The following is a 16833-nucleotide window of genomic DNA, read 5'->3' on the forward strand; positions in this document are numbered from 1 at the left end:
CCAAACAGGATGCATTCTTCACCATCTTGACAGTCCCCTCCACCTTCCCTCCCAATCTCTCTTTCGCCTCTCCTTGTGTCAAATGTCAGATGCTGGGAGCAGAGAACTGTCATTTTACTGCAGTTCTATAAAGTGCTATTCACACGTATGATGGCATTAAAAATAATGATAAACTTCTTCAGGAGTATTCAAACTTCCATTTTTTTCGGTAGCTGGTAACAAGGAAATCTTTACAACTTATTCCTGCGTGATGGAAAAGTTAGTTTACTGAGCAGGTTGAGTCCCCGAGTGTTTTTCCCCTGCCAACAAACAGTTAACTGGCAACAGTTCCTGAATGGCCAGAGTTGCAAGGGAGGCGGAGTGGGGATTCTGTCAGGAGGACTGAGGAAAGAGACAACTCTCAGGAGATGCTCTCAGGTTCTGGATCACAGGACCCTGTTAAAATAGACAAGACACAGTCCCACAAGGTGTTTTGCAGGAAAATGCAGAGGGAATACTGTACTCTGACAGGAAAGGACAATAGTGGTTCTGAGGCCAAGGAGGATTTGGGGGTCTATAAGGGAAACAGTCCAGTTAAAATCCTACGTTCCTGAAGTGTGTGTGGAGAAGTCTGAAATTGGGGGTTTTACCTGAGGGAAAGGGAAACAGGGCTGACGCAATGGCGCCAGGAAGAGAGTGCGCCGCTGCGCCCTGCTCCTAGTAAAAGTTGGAGAAGGGTTCTTTGAAAGATCTTTTCCATTTACTTGTTACTTAACAGTGTCATTATCATTATCCTACAAATTATTGTAATCCTACAATAATCCTACAAATAATCCTACAAATTATTGTTCAAATTTTGGTGGCAGAAAAATCCTCCAGACTCCCCACCCCCCCAAAAAAGACAAGATAGCATTTCATAAGACAACGAAGTCATAATGCACAAAGACAAGAGGCAGCAGGATACCAGTTTAGCTGGACATGTTATGTTCACCCTAAAGTTCTCACACCACAGTGTGAAGTTAAGTGTCCTGGTGGCAATCATGAAAAAAGATTTCTGATACAAAAATCAATCAATCAATCAATCAATCAATCAATCAAAAGCTTGGGTGGATTTATTAGAAATATATTTTTTCTATAAATGAAGTCCCAAGAAATTAAAATGGTCCTATGTACAATGATAAATACAACTCATGTTTCAAAACTGATGAAATCAGTCCTTATAAAGCAAGGCTCAAAATCTCAAAGGCAAGGCAGAACTGAACCTCTTGCTCTGATAAAAATTAAATGAAAACACACACATCTACAAACGTGTCCTCAATTAAAGCTAGCGAGACAAGCCTGCAACATATTCCAGCCCAAGACTTGAAGAAGACATAAAAGTTCATCAAAAGGCAAAATGAATGTGATCTGTACAACTGAGCCTCAGTAAAGCTGCATGCCTTTCTTCTCGCACCGCAGCTCACTCCAATTCCCAAAATGAGAGCAGTTCAGAGATTGCTTTCTTCTCTCACAACCTGCGTATCCACATTGTCACAGCGCATTGTACTCCACACATTTGGATGGGTCGGTAGGGAAATGTTTCTGGCAAATGGTCATCAGCCTCTTCAAGCCCTGCAGAGATAAATACAAGAATGGCATGCTGGTAACCAAGACCAGACACGGGAGGGTTGCAGCCCATGGGCAGAGTGGATCTGTGCTTACAAATGCTGAACTCTTAAGACTAAAGAAAGTGAATCTCCAGACAATGGATCCACCACTCTTTATCTCACCTGGATGTACTTCCTCTGAGTTTCATCATTCAGAACATGAGCCACATGCTTTGAGAAAATCTTCTCTCGACCAGTTCGCGCATGGATGCCCACCATAGTGACGCCGATAGGCCAGGGGGCATTCCCAATGGCCATCTGCAGATAGGCATCATTAGCCTGCAGAAATAAAAGCAGGCAACTGACGGTCAAGGCAAAAGAAACCAGGGGAGGCACAGAGCCTGCAGGGACAGCTAAAAGAAAGCCAAGAGCCCCATCTTCAGATTTTGTGGCTAACAGTTCTGAGCACACCTGCAGTCCTCATGCTTACAAACTTTATGCAAAATAGCTCCACAATAATTATTACTTTCACTGACAAGGCACCAAAATTAGCATTTCTCGAAACAGTAAAAATCTTACTAGATCAGTTTACAACAAAACACAAAAAACCACTCTAAAAAACAGCATATCCCAGATCTCATTAATCAACACAGAAATTTTCAGAAGCTTGGATAGCGTTATGTGATTAACCCACCCTGCCCAGTGTCTGACAATGTCCACATGCAAACCTGAACGTTAGCCAGTCCAAGTCTCAAAGAATCATACAATGCAATATGTTCTCCCATCCCTGCACCTGAAGGTCTAAACAACTTATACATGCTTGAACCTGCATTTCTATGCTTATTAGAGCTAATAATATTTCTCTGAAGGGTTAAGCTAGAGACACTTTCACGTCCCTTAATGCAGGGGTGGGGAACCTCTAACACAAGACCTAATTAGGCCCACCAGGCCATTTGGCAAAGTCACACTTAGTCACCAATCACCCAAAGTCCCATATGACATCAGATGCAAGCTGTTAAAAATACGGCTGGGCTAAGCCAAAAGGGGCTTCAGAAGCATTGCCAATCAGCTTCCAAGGAAGCACAGTGATTTGAAGTGCTGAGGATCAGCTGATTGTGGGGGCTACAAAGCACAGTGCAGGATTCTTTGCAAGGGGTTAGCAAGGAGTCCTGGGCTGGACTTTGAAGCCTCAATATTCAATGGTGCTTTGAAGTCCCAACAGTCACCTAATTGTTGGGGCTTCAAATGTCACCTCACATCACTGTGACACCAGGTGACCCCCCGTCAATTTTTTTTTGCTCGAGGGAGTGATGGAAGATAAAAATATTGCCTGCACCTGCCTTAAGCCAATTAAGCCACAAAACACAAATATCAATGACTCTGTAAAAGTTCAGTACCTTCACATACTCCCTTTGCAGCATGAACTTGATAATGTCCGTTATTGATTCCTTGATGTCGGCAGGGATATTCTAAAGACAGACAAAACAGCAAATATACAGTGGGCAACGAAACTCGTGGTTCTCATAGCACACTATTATCTTAAATAAGATCACAGATATGATCAACCCTCACAGCCAAAAACGCTTACTTTTGGAGACACTAAGAACTAGCCAGCCTGAGAGAAACCCAGCTCCTTTGTTTGTGCCTGAGTGACTGAAGCAGGCCCGCTTCCAGAGCAGCATGTTAGTTCCTTTGAAAGCGAGCAGTTCTGCTGTACAGTACTGAGAGTGGCTGCAAAAGCCAATCACACCTGATACAGAGATAGAACAGAATAAGAGAAGCTTAACCTCAAGGGGGTAATTATGCTGCGACAAAGAACACACCTTTGCGTATGAGTGGAGGCTTCAGACCTACAGGAGCTTTTATTTATTTGCAAATCTGCAGGGAAGCAGCCAACCCCACTAATTTGCTTTGTCTAGACAAGTGCTATTTCTCCTTGCTTTCCCCAGCCATCCCACCAACTCAGCCCCCACTCCCGTGGTGCTCCAGCTCTGCTCCAGGCTAGGAGGATCTGAGTGGCAGAGGCAGGCAGCTCATTGTTGCCACGGGCTGAGTGTCCTCATGGCTCTGCTTCACTATCCTTGGAGAGAAAAACATGAGCCCTGGAAGCTAGTCCACTAGGATAAAGGAGGCCCTGCTTCACCCATCTCAGTCTTCCCTCAGCCAATCCTTTGCCTTCTTCCCTGCCGCCAGTCAGGGGGTGGATCTCCCTGTCCAGAATCCAGAATCCCTAACACGGCAAAACCTTTCTTAGGTCAATCAAAACATCACAAAACAGTGTGAGAGATTCTGAGTTCTCATCACCAAGCTAGATTGTAAACAAAGTGTGGGACGGAGGGTAACAAATGTCTGGTGGCAAAACATTCCTGCCTAAATCTAGTAGAAGACTTAAGATAGAGTGTGGCTGAAGTTACCCTTTTCCGAAGTTTTCTGAAGAGAGGTCTCAGGTAGGATTCTGTCTGCTTCTGAGTGGCGCTGGTCAGTTTGCCTTGTACACCCCGCTTCACATCGTCTTCTCTGGCGTTCAACTCCTTAGCCCAGACTCCAAGAAGAAACTGAAGAGGACAAACAGATTTAAGCCATTACTGCCACACAGTGGCTAAATATGAACAGTGTCCATAAACTAAAGCTGCAGCCCCATGCATTTACTTACAAAGAAATAGTACTTGCAACGTTAGTTAATTCTGGATAGATCTGTATCTGATTGGGTTGTAATTATTTCACAATTCAATCTATAAATGAATCAATGTTTTCCATGTAACAGAATAGTCCTAGAAAATGATGATGCCCCAGCCATGTCAATGATTGCTTACAGGCCAGAGGTTCTTGCTTGTTAGGCTATTTACCTTCAAGAATTTGGTTATGATATCCATGTCTTTATGGTCATCCCCTTGTCCTAAAGATTCTCCCAAAGCCTGAAATAGAGAGATTTTCCATTGAGATGTCTTCCAAAAACAAAAATAACTGATGCAGGTTTACATAAAGAACATAATATTCCAGATAAAATTAGGAAGTACTTCACAGTGTTCTGGAAAGGCTCTCCCTTTAAATTGCATAGGTCAGGGTTGAGAATGCTAACCAAGTCACATTCCAGTGTTTACTCATATATTCTATGGAATTTTTCAGTTTGTTCCTCTTAACAAGAGAGTCCCCAGGGACAGACACAGCTGAGTGCAGATATGGCATGTTGCCCTCCAAGACACAACAGAGAGGATGCAGACTCATCAAATCCAACAATTGTCTTCCATTCCTGTTGATCATCAGGAAAGGTCGGGTTCCTTGGGCCACAGTCAATGCTACCCAAATGATGAATTTCTCGTAAGAGATGGGGTACGACTCATGAGGATGGGGGGGGATGTGTTTGGCAGGAGCCCCACAAGCCTCATCATGTAGACTTTAAACTAACCCTGCAGGGAAGGGAACCCAAAGCCCAGAGATAAGAACTGGGCCATGTATGAGAGACAAGAAAGGAAGACACAGGGCAATGAAGGCGATGCCTAGTACAGACACAAGCACACACACCTGTACAGAAATCCATGAATCTGAGAGTGGAAGCTCTGTTGAAAGCATCTGAGTAAGGATAAAAGGAGAGAAAAACAAGTGGCATCATTGTGGCAGCATACTACAAATTACCCAGCCAATTGGAAAATGTGGGTGATGATTTCCTAAAACAGATTACAAAAAGAGAATATGATGGGTGTAACAGAGGACTTCAACTGCCCTGGCATCTGCTAACAATTGAATGTCTAATAAATCTTTGCCTTCCTGATCAACCTGCACAAGGAACAAGGAAGGAGCTGAGATCTTGGACTTCATAAAGACCTGCTTGATGAAGTGAAAGTGGTGTGAGCCTTGGGGGATTCCAAGGAGAAGGGGCATAGCTCTGTGGCACAGCACAAGTCTGCATGCAACAGGTCTTAGGTTCAATCCTGGTGTCTCCAAGTAGAGCCAGCACTGACTCCTGCTGGAAACCCTGGAAAACCGCTACCAGCCAGTGCTGAGTCTCATCCATCCGTGGTCTATGTTGGTTGAAGGCAGATTCCTGTGTGATAGCAAGGGACATGAAAACAAAGCCAAGTTGGATTTGTACCTTGGGCTTTAAAGAAAGACAGCTTTAGGAAGCAGTAGAATTCCATGACTAGAAATTCTGAATAAGAAAAAAAGAGCACAAGTGGAATGGGAGATTCTGAAATGTGGAAATAGTGAAAACACAGTCGCAAACCATTCCAGTGAGAAAACAGGAGATATCCCAAGAGACCAGTGTGAATGCACACAGAGCTCTCCAGTGAGCAGAGACTTTAAAAAGACACATACAGGAGACAGAGGGAGGCACATATGACAAAGGACAAGTTTGATGGAGGATCCCAAACCTGTAAAGATGGTTTCAGCAAGGCTGAAGCCTGGAAGAAGCAAAAGCTTACAAGAGATGCTAAAGACAAAAATATAGGGATTCACTGGATATGTTCAGAGGCAGAAGAACAGGAAAGGGGTAGGTCTGCTGCTTGGAGAAGATGAAGAAATGAATGACAGGTGATGGACAGAAGACGGAACCACTCAATTCCAAGTTTGTTTCAGTGGCCCCAAATGGAATTGTTTTCAAACTGGGGAAAGTAGAACAAGTGAGGCATGTGAGTTCAAGTCCCACGGGCCAGATAAATTATGCTGCAAGCTGTTGAAGAAACTTGCAGGTTTTCTTTCAGAGACAGTTACTGTAATCTTTGTGAATAATTAGGAAACAGACGAGGTTCTGTAAGACTGGAGTTGGGTAAATATTGCCCCTATCTTCCAAGGGGGGGGGGGGGGGTTGGATCCGGCCACTCCATTTAACACTGATACCCAACAGATTATTAAGTGTCCATAAACATTTGAAAACAATGCACTGATTATCAATCATCATGTGTTTAATCTAGAATAAATCATCCACAGAAGCCTTATCCTTTTTTGAAAGAATTAATGCTTTGGTAGTTCATGGCAATGCCATGGACATAGTACAGGGGTAGGCAACCCAAGGCCCGTGGGCCAGATGCGGCCCAATCACCTTCTCAATCCAGCCCGCGGATGGTCTAGGAATTAGCGTGTTTTTACATGAGTAGAATGTGTGCTTTTATTTAAAATGCATCTCTGGGTTATTTGGGGGGGCGTAGAAATTTGTTCATATTTTTTTCCAAAATATAGTCCGGCCCACCACATAGTCTAAGGGACAGTGGACCGGCCCACGGCGGAAAATGGTTGCTGACCCCTGACATAGTGTATCTTGATTTCAGCAAAGCATCTGATCAAGCCTTCCGTGATATTCTTATTAACAAAATGATAAATATGGGCTGGTCAATTCTACTGTTCAGTGAGTAACCATAATCAGCAGGTGCTCCTTTAATGGCAAGAAGTCTCAAGATTATTGCTACAGGGCTCTAGCCTTGGTTCCTGTGCTGTTCAAACTTTTTTTTATAAATGACTAGCCTGAGGGCATAGTGCAGGCATCCCCAAACTCGACCCTCCAGCTGTTTTGGGACTACAACTCCCATCAACCCTGACCACTGGTCCTGTTAGCTAGGGATGATGGGAGTTGTAGTCCCAAAACAGCTGGAGGGCCAGGTTTGGGGGTGCCTGGCATAGTGGATATCCTTATCAAAACTGCAGATCACATGACGCTAAGTAGATCTAATATCAAAGAACAGAGAATCAAGATTCAGAACGACCTTGACAGGTTGCAACACTGGGTCAACATGATGAAAGTAAGAAATAAATGTTAAGTCCTGTAAACAGGTACAAAAAGGGCAGAAGTTTAAGATGGGGAAGACCTGGCTTAGCATTAAAAACATACAGGTGTCCTAGTTGATTGCAAGCTGAACATGGGCAGGGCAGTGTGGTGTGGCTCTTTAAAAGAAGTTAATGTAATTTTTAAGTGGTGTTAACAGAAGCAAGTGTGTTCAGATCACAAGGAATAGAGTTCACTCTAGTCTATGCAGCTGAAGAGCAGTGCACCCAGTGATTGGTGCCATGCTAAAATACACTGATAAACTAGAGGGTGGCCAGAAGAGGGTGGTCAAGATGTTGATAGGTGAGGAAAACATTTCCTATGAGAAACAACTGAAGGAGCAGTTTGTTTAGCGTAGAGAAAAGGAAATTAAGGGGAGATGTGATAGAAGTCTTCAAGTTCTGGCTTCCTTAGGAGCAGACTGTCTCAGGTAGAGAGCATATTTCAAGCCATTATAGCAGCAAGCATATGGGGGAACCCATAATCAAATTCAGAAGCCTCTCCCTGACAGTCCCCCTCACATTTTAGACAAATTATGTCCTCCCCAATAGGCATCTTAAAAAGAGCAAGTAAGGGAGCCATTAAAAAGGCAATGGACAGGGTGCAGGTTTCTGCCAGCCTCCATGCAATTTCACCACTATGGACAAATCTTGCAGAAATTTCTGCAGCCCAATACTAGCATTGTCTCTTGTCTAACTAAATTAATTAGTAGGAAATTATAAAACTTGTAAAATTATACAAATGAGAATTATGTACATTTTCTCAATCTGCATTCTCAATTTTTGCAAGTAGCAGAATCCATCTTCTCTTGGTGTAGAATTTATTTACCAGCATGGGGCCTTGGTCACAATTTGAAAACAGTAAAAAATAATATAATACCTCCAATTCTTCAATTGTTGTGTTCTCTTCATGGACTTTGAGATCATTCTGTGTATCATCCTCTCCCTGTTCCTGCCCACCTACAATTTCATTCAGATACTGCTGGTCAATCTTATCCAAAGCAGCCTTCAGGTCATTCCTTAATCCCTATGGAAATAAAAACAACAGTTGAGAGTATGCAGTTATCCTAGGAATTGTCATAATTGAAGCCCTGAAAAAAATATGTTTAAGTATCGTACAATTTTTATGTACAGACTTTGAGTATCATGGCATCATACTACATAACCCTGTTAGTTGTTTTCAACATTAATAAATAATATCATAAATAACAATACTGTGGGGGTATTGCTTTTATTTGTTACTATGGGATGTATTTTTGTGTTTTAATGTTGTAAACCGCCTTGTGATCCTTGGATGAAAGGCAGAATAGAAATTTAATAAATTATAATAATAATTGTATAATCATGATTTAGCATTAAGAGAGAGTTCATACCATTGGAGAATCCTACACAGACATCTCTAAGGGCATACTGGGCCTAATAGTATAGGCAGTGCCATTCACACGAGTAGCCACAATTTGAATAGTGGCAGTTCTTTCTCTGAAACTGATAAATGCATGAACTGATCCCAAGTCTCACTACAGTAATACAGTATACGTAAGTTTGTCCTCTAAACAACAAAAAGCTTACAACTGAGGTCATCTGAAAATCCAAACCATTATTTATAACACTAAATTGTAGCAATAAGTTGATAGAAGGCACTTGACAGAAGTCAAGATGACAGAAGGCACTTTCTGTGTCCCTCTATGTGGGATTATAACATTATATATTTAATAAGTATATACACAGGCAGGGGCACAAGAAGCAGGATACCCATAGATATGTTACAGGTGCACCAATTTTGCACAGGAATAGCCCTTTAAACTATCTCTCTTATGCACAGATTTACCTTGTTGACTTCTGGCGCTAGAATTTCTATCTTTCGCAGCCTCTGAAAGGCATCATAATCTGTTTCTCCAAAAAGTCTGATAGGTTCACCCCGTTCTCTCAATCTCCGCATGACCTGGAAAAAGTCAAGTGTTTCTTTTAAACAAATGAAGGAAATAGAACAATTTTCACGGAATTTATCATTCCTTGCTAAAGAGCACAGAATGGGCAGCAACATACCTAATGATGACTAGTGGCAGCTGTTTAGTTAAATATCATTACAAAAGTGGCACCTCTGATCTATGGAGCATATGCAAGTAGAATTCTGTGATGATTAATGGGAGTTCCTAAGCCACATTAAGTTGCAGACATTTAGGCTACACTTTGGGGCAATACATACAGATATATGTCTGAAATGTGGATGGAAATTAATACATTATCTCTGATGAACTAGGTCGGGGGGAACCCATGTGGTGCCCTCTGTGTACTGTTGGGCTACGTCTGCCCCAACCAGCATAGCCAGCAGTCAGGAATCATGCTAGTTGTGGCCCAGGAACACTTGAAGGTTTGGGGCAGATGTAACACAGGTTCCATCCTCTTTCTAGATTGGGCTTTCCAATTTTACAACAATTGAGGAATATGTCTATAGCTTGGAATATTTATTTAAATCAGGATTTGAAAACAGCTTAATATTGTCTTAAAATCCTAATTCAACAGGAAGCCTGTTGAGACTTAATCATGCTTAACAAAGTCAGTGGGTGATAGCCAATGCCTGACATACTCAGCAGACCCACTGGAATCAATGTGCTAAGAACATTTATTTCAATGGGTCTACTCTAAGCATCTCTAACATTAGGCATCAGACAGTGATATCATTGTAAATGCAGTTATGGCAATAGGAAAATCACTCTCAAAAGGGGAGGGAGGGATAACTCCTGATCTCCTGCAGTTAAGAGTAAGCCATCATTATGCCTGCACTGGCTACAGGTAAATCAGTAAAGTAAAAGTTACTGGTGTGAAATTTTTGCTGGCTGAAAAGCTAGCCTGATGAATATCCTCATATATTTAGCTAGCTGATGCCCTAGTCTCTTGTACATCTTCATGGACATATAGTTAATTAATGATAACTAAAATTTCACACAGTGACATACAAATACTCTGCAGATTTGTTAATCTGGTGATAGCAATACAATTATCTGCATATTTGTATTTTACCTCTTGTCTAGAAAGAGTCATAGGCAGCTTCTCCTCTGCCAACTCTAGTTCCAGGACTGGATTTGATGCAGTTATTGTCTTCTCCTCCTCTTCCTCTTCCTGCTGAACCTAGGTAGAGACAAGAAACATAACATAACCCAGTTTTAAATGTGGGCACAGAAAAAGTCTTAACTCCCAGAAACATTGATTGCTTCTAAGGGCAGCTACACAGCACAGCCGACATGCAAAAACCTGACTGAAATGTCTAAGACATGCCAGTAATTTAATACAATTTAGAATTCGCTTTGCCCTGAGTGTTGCACAACTGTCTACAGAAGTTTTATATAGATAAACTATAGGCTGCAAGCATTCCTCAGTTCTCCACTCCACAAAGTATGGAAATAATTATAATTTCAGACAAAACAAAGCTATCGTTTTTGTGAAGAGAGACCTGCTACGTATAGTCAATATGGTATTCAATACATTCAATATGGTATTCAATACTATCATGGTGATATGCATAACTCATCAGCCACTCAGAAAGTGGACAGAAGGAGAACTATGTTTACTACATATGGGAACTAGACCACTATATACAGGCGAAACTCGGAAAATTAGAATATCGTCGAAAAGTGCATTTATTTCAGTAATGCAACTTGTTTATTTTTCTTTTAATTTTTACAAATGCTTTCTTTTGGAAATTCCACAGTAATAAAACAAATAGTTACAATAATACAAAAATAAACATCACTATTACATTTCATTAATTCCATTCCATTTATAACTGACCCGCCTAACAACAAATAATTACAATTACAACAAATAAAGGCTTGACATATCTTGCTTTGCATGTCATGCATCTATCTCATATATTAGTTTCACCTTTTAAGTTGCGTTACTGAAATAAATGCACTTTTCGACGATATTATAATTTTCCTGAAAACTATGGTTTCCAATTGTGATTTGGCGGCACACTATGGCTTGCACAAACCAGTTTGCCCAATCCAGCTAGACTGGAAAACAATGGGCAAACCAGGAAAACAGAGCACATACAAGGAGGGAGAAGCCAAACCACAGTCTGCTATTACATGTGAACTGAGGCTTGAGAAAATATCAGCTACTACCTGAAATGTATGTTGTCAGGACCCACCCTATTTATTGTGGTTGTATTTTTTGAACTGATTTTTACATTGTTGTAACCTGGCCTGTGACATGAGGGTGAATTGTGGGTAATAACAATAACAATATTTTTCTGTGCAAACTATTATACCCTGGTTGAGCTGTTCTCTACCATAGACAAAGGTGACAATTTCACCTATCAATGCAGAATGCCATTCAAGCATATCTCTATTCCTTGGGGAAAGCTCCACAATGCACATCTGGGACCAAGTAGTAAGCAAAAATTACTTGAAAGGCAATGATTTTTACAGAATAGTAGCCCTAAGTTCATTGTATAAAACAATATTTTAAACCACAGAGCCTAGGGCTTGCCGATCAGAAGGTCGGCGGTTCGAATCCCCGCACAGGGCGAGCTCCCGTTGCTCGGGCCCAGCTCCTGCCAACCTAGCAGTTCGAAAGCACGTCCAAGTGCAAGTAGATAAATAGGGACGGCTACAGCGGGAAGGTAAACGGCGTTTCCATGTGCTACTCTGGTTCTCCAGAAGCGGCTTAGTCATGCTGGTCACATGACCTGGAAGCTGTATGCCGGCTCCCTCGGCCAATAACGCATGATGAGCGCCACAACCCCAGAGTCAGTCACGACTGGACTTATGGTCAGGGGTCCCTTTACATTTACCCCCAAATAGCTGTGAAAGAGAAGTTGGTTATGATAATAAAGGAGTTAAGACCCAGACAGAAAAAAATATTAGTCATTTTACCAGTTGGATTGTTACTAGCAATGTCTGCACCAAATAAAATAATAGTACTTTCAGGACTTTAGCAAATGCACCTACCAACATTTGTAAAATGTCAGGATTTTTTTGCTTTGTTTTAAATATACTAACAACATTTCAATGAAATGCAGAGATCTTGGTGAGCTAAAATGTCTCATAGTTTTATTTGAAAAGCAACTGGCTCCATCCACACTCCTAATATTTTAACCAAGTTTCTCTAAGTGGGACATAAGCAACTAGGTCAAACGAGAAATTACACAGCTACTTGATATTATTGCCATGTGAGTTAGTAAAACTGTAGTGACAGCCAGAAATGAACAGAAACGCTTTCCTTCATAGTTCTAGTTACAGGTAGATGGCCGTGTTGGTCTGACGTAGTCAAAACAAAATAAAAAAATTCCTTAGAGACCAACTAAGTTTGTCATTGGTATGAGCTTTTGTGTACATGAAGAAGTGTGCGTTTCGTGTGCTGAAGAAGTGTGCATGGTTGGTCTCTAAGGTGCTGCTGGAAGGAATATTTTTATTTTGTTTCACTTTCCTTCATAGTTAAACACAAACCAGTGCTTCTTTCTGGGGATACTCAAGGGAATGCAGTACTAGCACCTTTCCCCAAAATGTTAAAAGTGTGGCAATTACTGTTATTCATGGTGAGTGCCAGCACCTTTTTCTATTAAAGAAAAAGCACCCTCTCTGGCAGGCTCCCTCCACACATTCTGCCTCCTTCCTCACTCTAAAGTTATTCCGCCATGGCCCTCCATTTCACTCCTGCAGCTATAGGCCTGTGCACAATATGGTATCTCATTAAGTCCTGGCCCCACCTGCTTTCATCATAAGTCCAATGATGATGTGAGTCATAATAACTCCTCCTTCTAATAGAAGTTATAAACCTTATCTTTTCATAAATGTTGCAAAGGAAATAAAAAAAATAACATAAAATACCATAGAATCAAAGGTCTGTATAGTTAAAGCTATGGTTTTCCCAGTAGTGATGTATGGAAGTGAGAGCTGGACCATCAAGAAGGCAGATCACCGAAGAATTGATGCTTTTGAATTATGGTGCTGGAGGAGACTCTTGCTGGAGTCCCATGGACTGCAAGAAGATCAAACCTATCCATCCTGAAGGAAATCAGCCCTGAGTGCTCACTGGAAGGACAGATCCTGAAGCTGAGGCTCCAATACTTTGGCCACCTCATGAGAAGAGAAGACTCCCTGGAAAAGACCCTGATGCACAAGGAGAAGGGGCGGAAGAGGACAAGATAGTAGGACAGTGTTCTCGAAGCTACAAACATGAGTTTGACCAAACTGCGGGAGGCAGTGGAAGACAGGAGTGCCTGGCATGCTCTGGTCCATGGGGTCACGAAGAGTCGGACACAACTAAACGACTAAACAACAACAACCATAGAATCATAGAGTTGGAAGGGATCCTAACGGTCATTTAGTGCATTTTTGCCCAACATAGGGCTTGAACCCATGACCCTGAGATTAAGAGTCTCATGCTCTACTGACTGAGCTATCCCAGCAATCCTACTTCATAAAAGCTAAGTTCAACAGCATATTTGAAATATCATGTTAAATTGAATCTTCTCTATATTACTGCTAATAAATCTGTCTAAAAGAAACTTGATTTTAATAAACTTAATGACTTGTGAAAGACAGTACAATCATACCTCGGGTTAAGTACACTTCAGGTTGAGTACTTTCAATTTAAGTACTCCACAGACCCGTCTGGAACAGATTAATCCACTTTCCATTAATTTCAATGGGAAAGTTCACTTCAGGTTACTTAACCTGAGGTACCACTGTATCAGGCATATAGGCCTGACACTACAGGATACTGTAGGATACATCAGATTATGACCAACCATAATGAGGTCAGATAAAATGGGCCTGCTTTAGGCAGAAGATTTTGGGGTCCCAAAAGAAAGGCAGCAAATTGACAATTTTTTAGTTCTATTACTTCCCATTACAGTGATACATTGTGTTACAGATGCTTCAGGTTACAGACGCTTCAGGTTACAAACTCCGCTAGTAGTACCTCGGATTAAGAACTTTGCTTCAGGATGAGAACAGAAATTGCGCTGCGGCAGCAGGAAGCCCCATTAGCTAAACTGGTACCTCAGGTTAAGAACAGTTTCAGGTTAAGAACGGACCTCCAGAACGAATTAAGTTCTTAACCCAAGGTACCACTGTACTAAATTTCCACGCTACAATCCTCACATCCAAACTGTTTTGAGACAGTCAAAGTGAGGTGGAAATATGAGCAAAGGCCTTCCAGGTGACTTTATTTGTCATGATGTGTCTTACGTATGAGCTTAGTTATTATTTCACCCCAACTAAACAACAAGAAATGCAAGCTGCATTTCATAGCCTTTCAAGAAGTGGACATTCTTGGCTAACAGGTCGAGCCTAACCATGTCAACTCAGAAGTTAAAATCTATTAAATTCAATGGGATTTATTCCTAGGTAAACAGGATTACGCATTCAGGCCACCACCCCCACTCCCACCCCACAATGGAGCCAGCATCTAGAAATTAGCAGCCTCTACTTTGCTTTACAATAGGGTTGGTTATATCAGATCCAGGGTACATGCCTGCTGGAGCACAACTTAAAAATAAAAGCTTTATTCTCAAGCAGCCTCATGCCCTCCACAGAAGAAGCCAAACTATAAACACAAATTCAAATAGCTGCGTACTCATGCATGCCTCTTCCTGCATTGCAAACTTTTTTTGGAAACTCATACCTCTCCTGGTGGCTTCTCGTTTACAAGCTAAAGTGCAACAGTGATAGAGTGAACAAAGAATTATTCATTTTTTATTAAATAATAAAAAGGATAGAGGAAATATAAACAGCATTCACCATTCATTTGATTATTTTTAACAAACCTATTCGTAATTTTTCCTAGCCATCATATTGTAACTATTTAAAGTAACTCTCTCACATATTAATCTCTCACACACAAACATTTTGATACTTTCTTTATCCAGATTCTAGAACTGTAGAAATTTACGCCAACATTCCAAAGAATCTCTTAGTTGCATGCCCTTTATAAGTTATTTTATGCATTAAGATCTGACACCATCTATTTCTTTTCCCTGCCTCTTTGAGTAGGGGGTCTTGATTCTTCCCATGGTGATTCTTCCCATGGTATTAATACATTTTAAACTATGATTAAGCAAACATTGCACAGCTAACCAGAATCACTACCATTACTGCTTTCGCATTACCTTGCAACCACATCTTTCAAAATATGCCTCTTCTTCCTTCTTGGCCAACTCACTACGCTTAAAGTATTTTTTATTTCCCTGAAAGAAAGGAAAGTAGTTACTACATTGTGATGTTTCATAAACAACTAACATTTATTCTTTCAGTAATGTGAAGCACAATGGGATGGGCTGTCAGATTCTTAACAGCTCAATGATAGTTAACAGGAACCAGGCTCCAGAAACACCGGCGAGCAGTCCATCGACCTACCCAGCAAGCAATCCAACGCAGGGAGGTAGAGACTCCTGCTTGCAAGGCTTCCTGAAAAGGGCCCGACAAAAGCAGCCTCAACTCGGAAGCTCTCGCAAATGCAGCGAGGCAGAGACGCCGCCGAAACGAAACGGGCTCGGGCCGCTCGGGCCTCGGGAGAGGCTCCCCTGTCGCCGCCGAGGCCGCTAACGGACCCTGTCCGGCTACGGGGCCACAACCCTCCACTCCACCCCTACCCCGCTCAGGAGGAGGGCTCCGCACCGCCCTCTGGGGACCCGGGCCTCGGGGAAACACCCCGGGACGGCAGGGGGGGCCGCCCGGCGACCACGGCAGGACGAGCCCCTGGGCCCTGGCGGCGCCTCTCGGGGACAGCGGCGCTCGCGCGCAGTCCCGCCTCCTCTTCTTTTTTCTGGGGGGGGGGGGCAGAGGGTCGCCTCTCTCCTGCTTACCCCGAGCAGCTCCTTCTCCTCCAGCAGCTTCCGCTTCCGCTCGATCTCCGCCTTGAGGACGTCCATGGTCCCTTCGCCTCAGATGCCGGCAGGGAGCGAAGCAGATCCCTCGGCCGCCACTTCTACGGAAGCCCCGGAGCGAAAGCAGCCAGTCCGCGCAGCCGCAGTGACGCGCCCGGCCTCAGACGCCGCGTCGCTTCCGGGTGGCGCCCTTTCCCCTTGGGGTGGGAAGAGGCAGCAGCAACAGCCGTGGAGGATCCCGGGATTTTTCCCATGGGGGCGGGCGGGGTTGGAGTCGATGGCCAGGACAGAAATGGCCACCCTATTGGACTAGGATTCTACACAAGTGGAAACCTGGGGAAAGTGTATTTCCGATGTTTGATGGCTCACAACACCACTTTTTGGGGGAGTAATACCATAAAATTATATATCAAAGGAAAGATAATTTAATAACTTTTATGAAGGATTATTTATTACAACAGCAGTCATAAAGAAGAAATGTGAAACACATAGAAAAAATTAGATATACAAAAATTCTCACCATGTCAGTTAATACTTAGTTGGGTAACCTTAAGCTTTAATTACGGCCTTACAACACCTTCCCATGGAGTGAACCAAGTTTTTCAGTTCAGCTGTAATAATTAGGGTTGCCAGACTCAATAGAGGACAGGACTTCTTTGCCTTTAATTGCCCTGCTCTCTT

At 42.4% G+C, this 16833-nt stretch overlaps 1 protein-coding gene across 6 annotated transcripts; it reads right to left on the reverse strand.

The window, feature by feature from the left end:
- Positions 1-1069: 1069 nt before the first annotated feature.
- On the reverse strand, positions 1070-16285 carry PRPF18 (pre-mRNA processing factor 18). 6 transcript variants are annotated; one of them, XM_035128149.2, is made up of 12 exons: positions 16132-16285; positions 15436-15513; positions 14952-14978; positions 10341-10448; positions 9148-9261; positions 8200-8346; positions 5088-5135; positions 4412-4480; positions 3980-4120; positions 2963-3034; positions 1749-1904; positions 1070-1590 (listed from the first exon to the last, which is right to left on the reverse strand). In XM_035128149.2, the coding sequence occupies exons 1-12, from the start codon at positions 16195-16197 to the stop codon at positions 1510-1512; spliced, it is 1107 nt and encodes a 368-aa protein (XP_034984040.1). In that variant the 5' UTR covers positions 16198-16285; the 3' UTR covers positions 1070-1509. The 6 variants fall into 6 exon arrangements, with proteins under 6 accessions (XP_034984040.1, XP_060135462.1, XP_034984041.1 ...); XM_060279479.1 differs by lacking the exon at positions 16132-16285 and adding an exon at positions 15683-16046; XM_035128150.2 differs by lacking the exon at positions 14952-14978.
- Between the last annotated feature and the right edge of the window lie 548 nt (positions 16286-16833).

This window comes from Zootoca vivipara, chromosome 10 (assembly GCF_963506605.1).
Source record: "Zootoca vivipara chromosome 10, rZooViv1.1, whole genome shotgun sequence".
In the NCBI taxonomy this organism is placed as follows: domain Eukaryota; kingdom Metazoa; phylum Chordata; class Lepidosauria; order Squamata; family Lacertidae; genus Zootoca; species Zootoca vivipara.

Coding starts and splice junctions, on each gene's coding strand:
- PRPF18 (XM_035128149.2), bottom strand. CDS start 16,197: ATGGACGTCCTCAAGGCGGAGATCGAGCGGAAGCGGAAGCTGCTGGAG. Junction 14,979..15,435: donor TTGAAAGATGTGGTTGCAAG/GTAATGCGAAAG, acceptor GTTGCACTTTAG/CTTGTAAACGAGAAGCCACC. Junction 1,591..1,748: donor CTCAGAGGAAGTACATCCAG/GTGAGATAAAGA, acceptor TTATCTCTGCAG/GGCTTGAAGAGGCTGATGAC.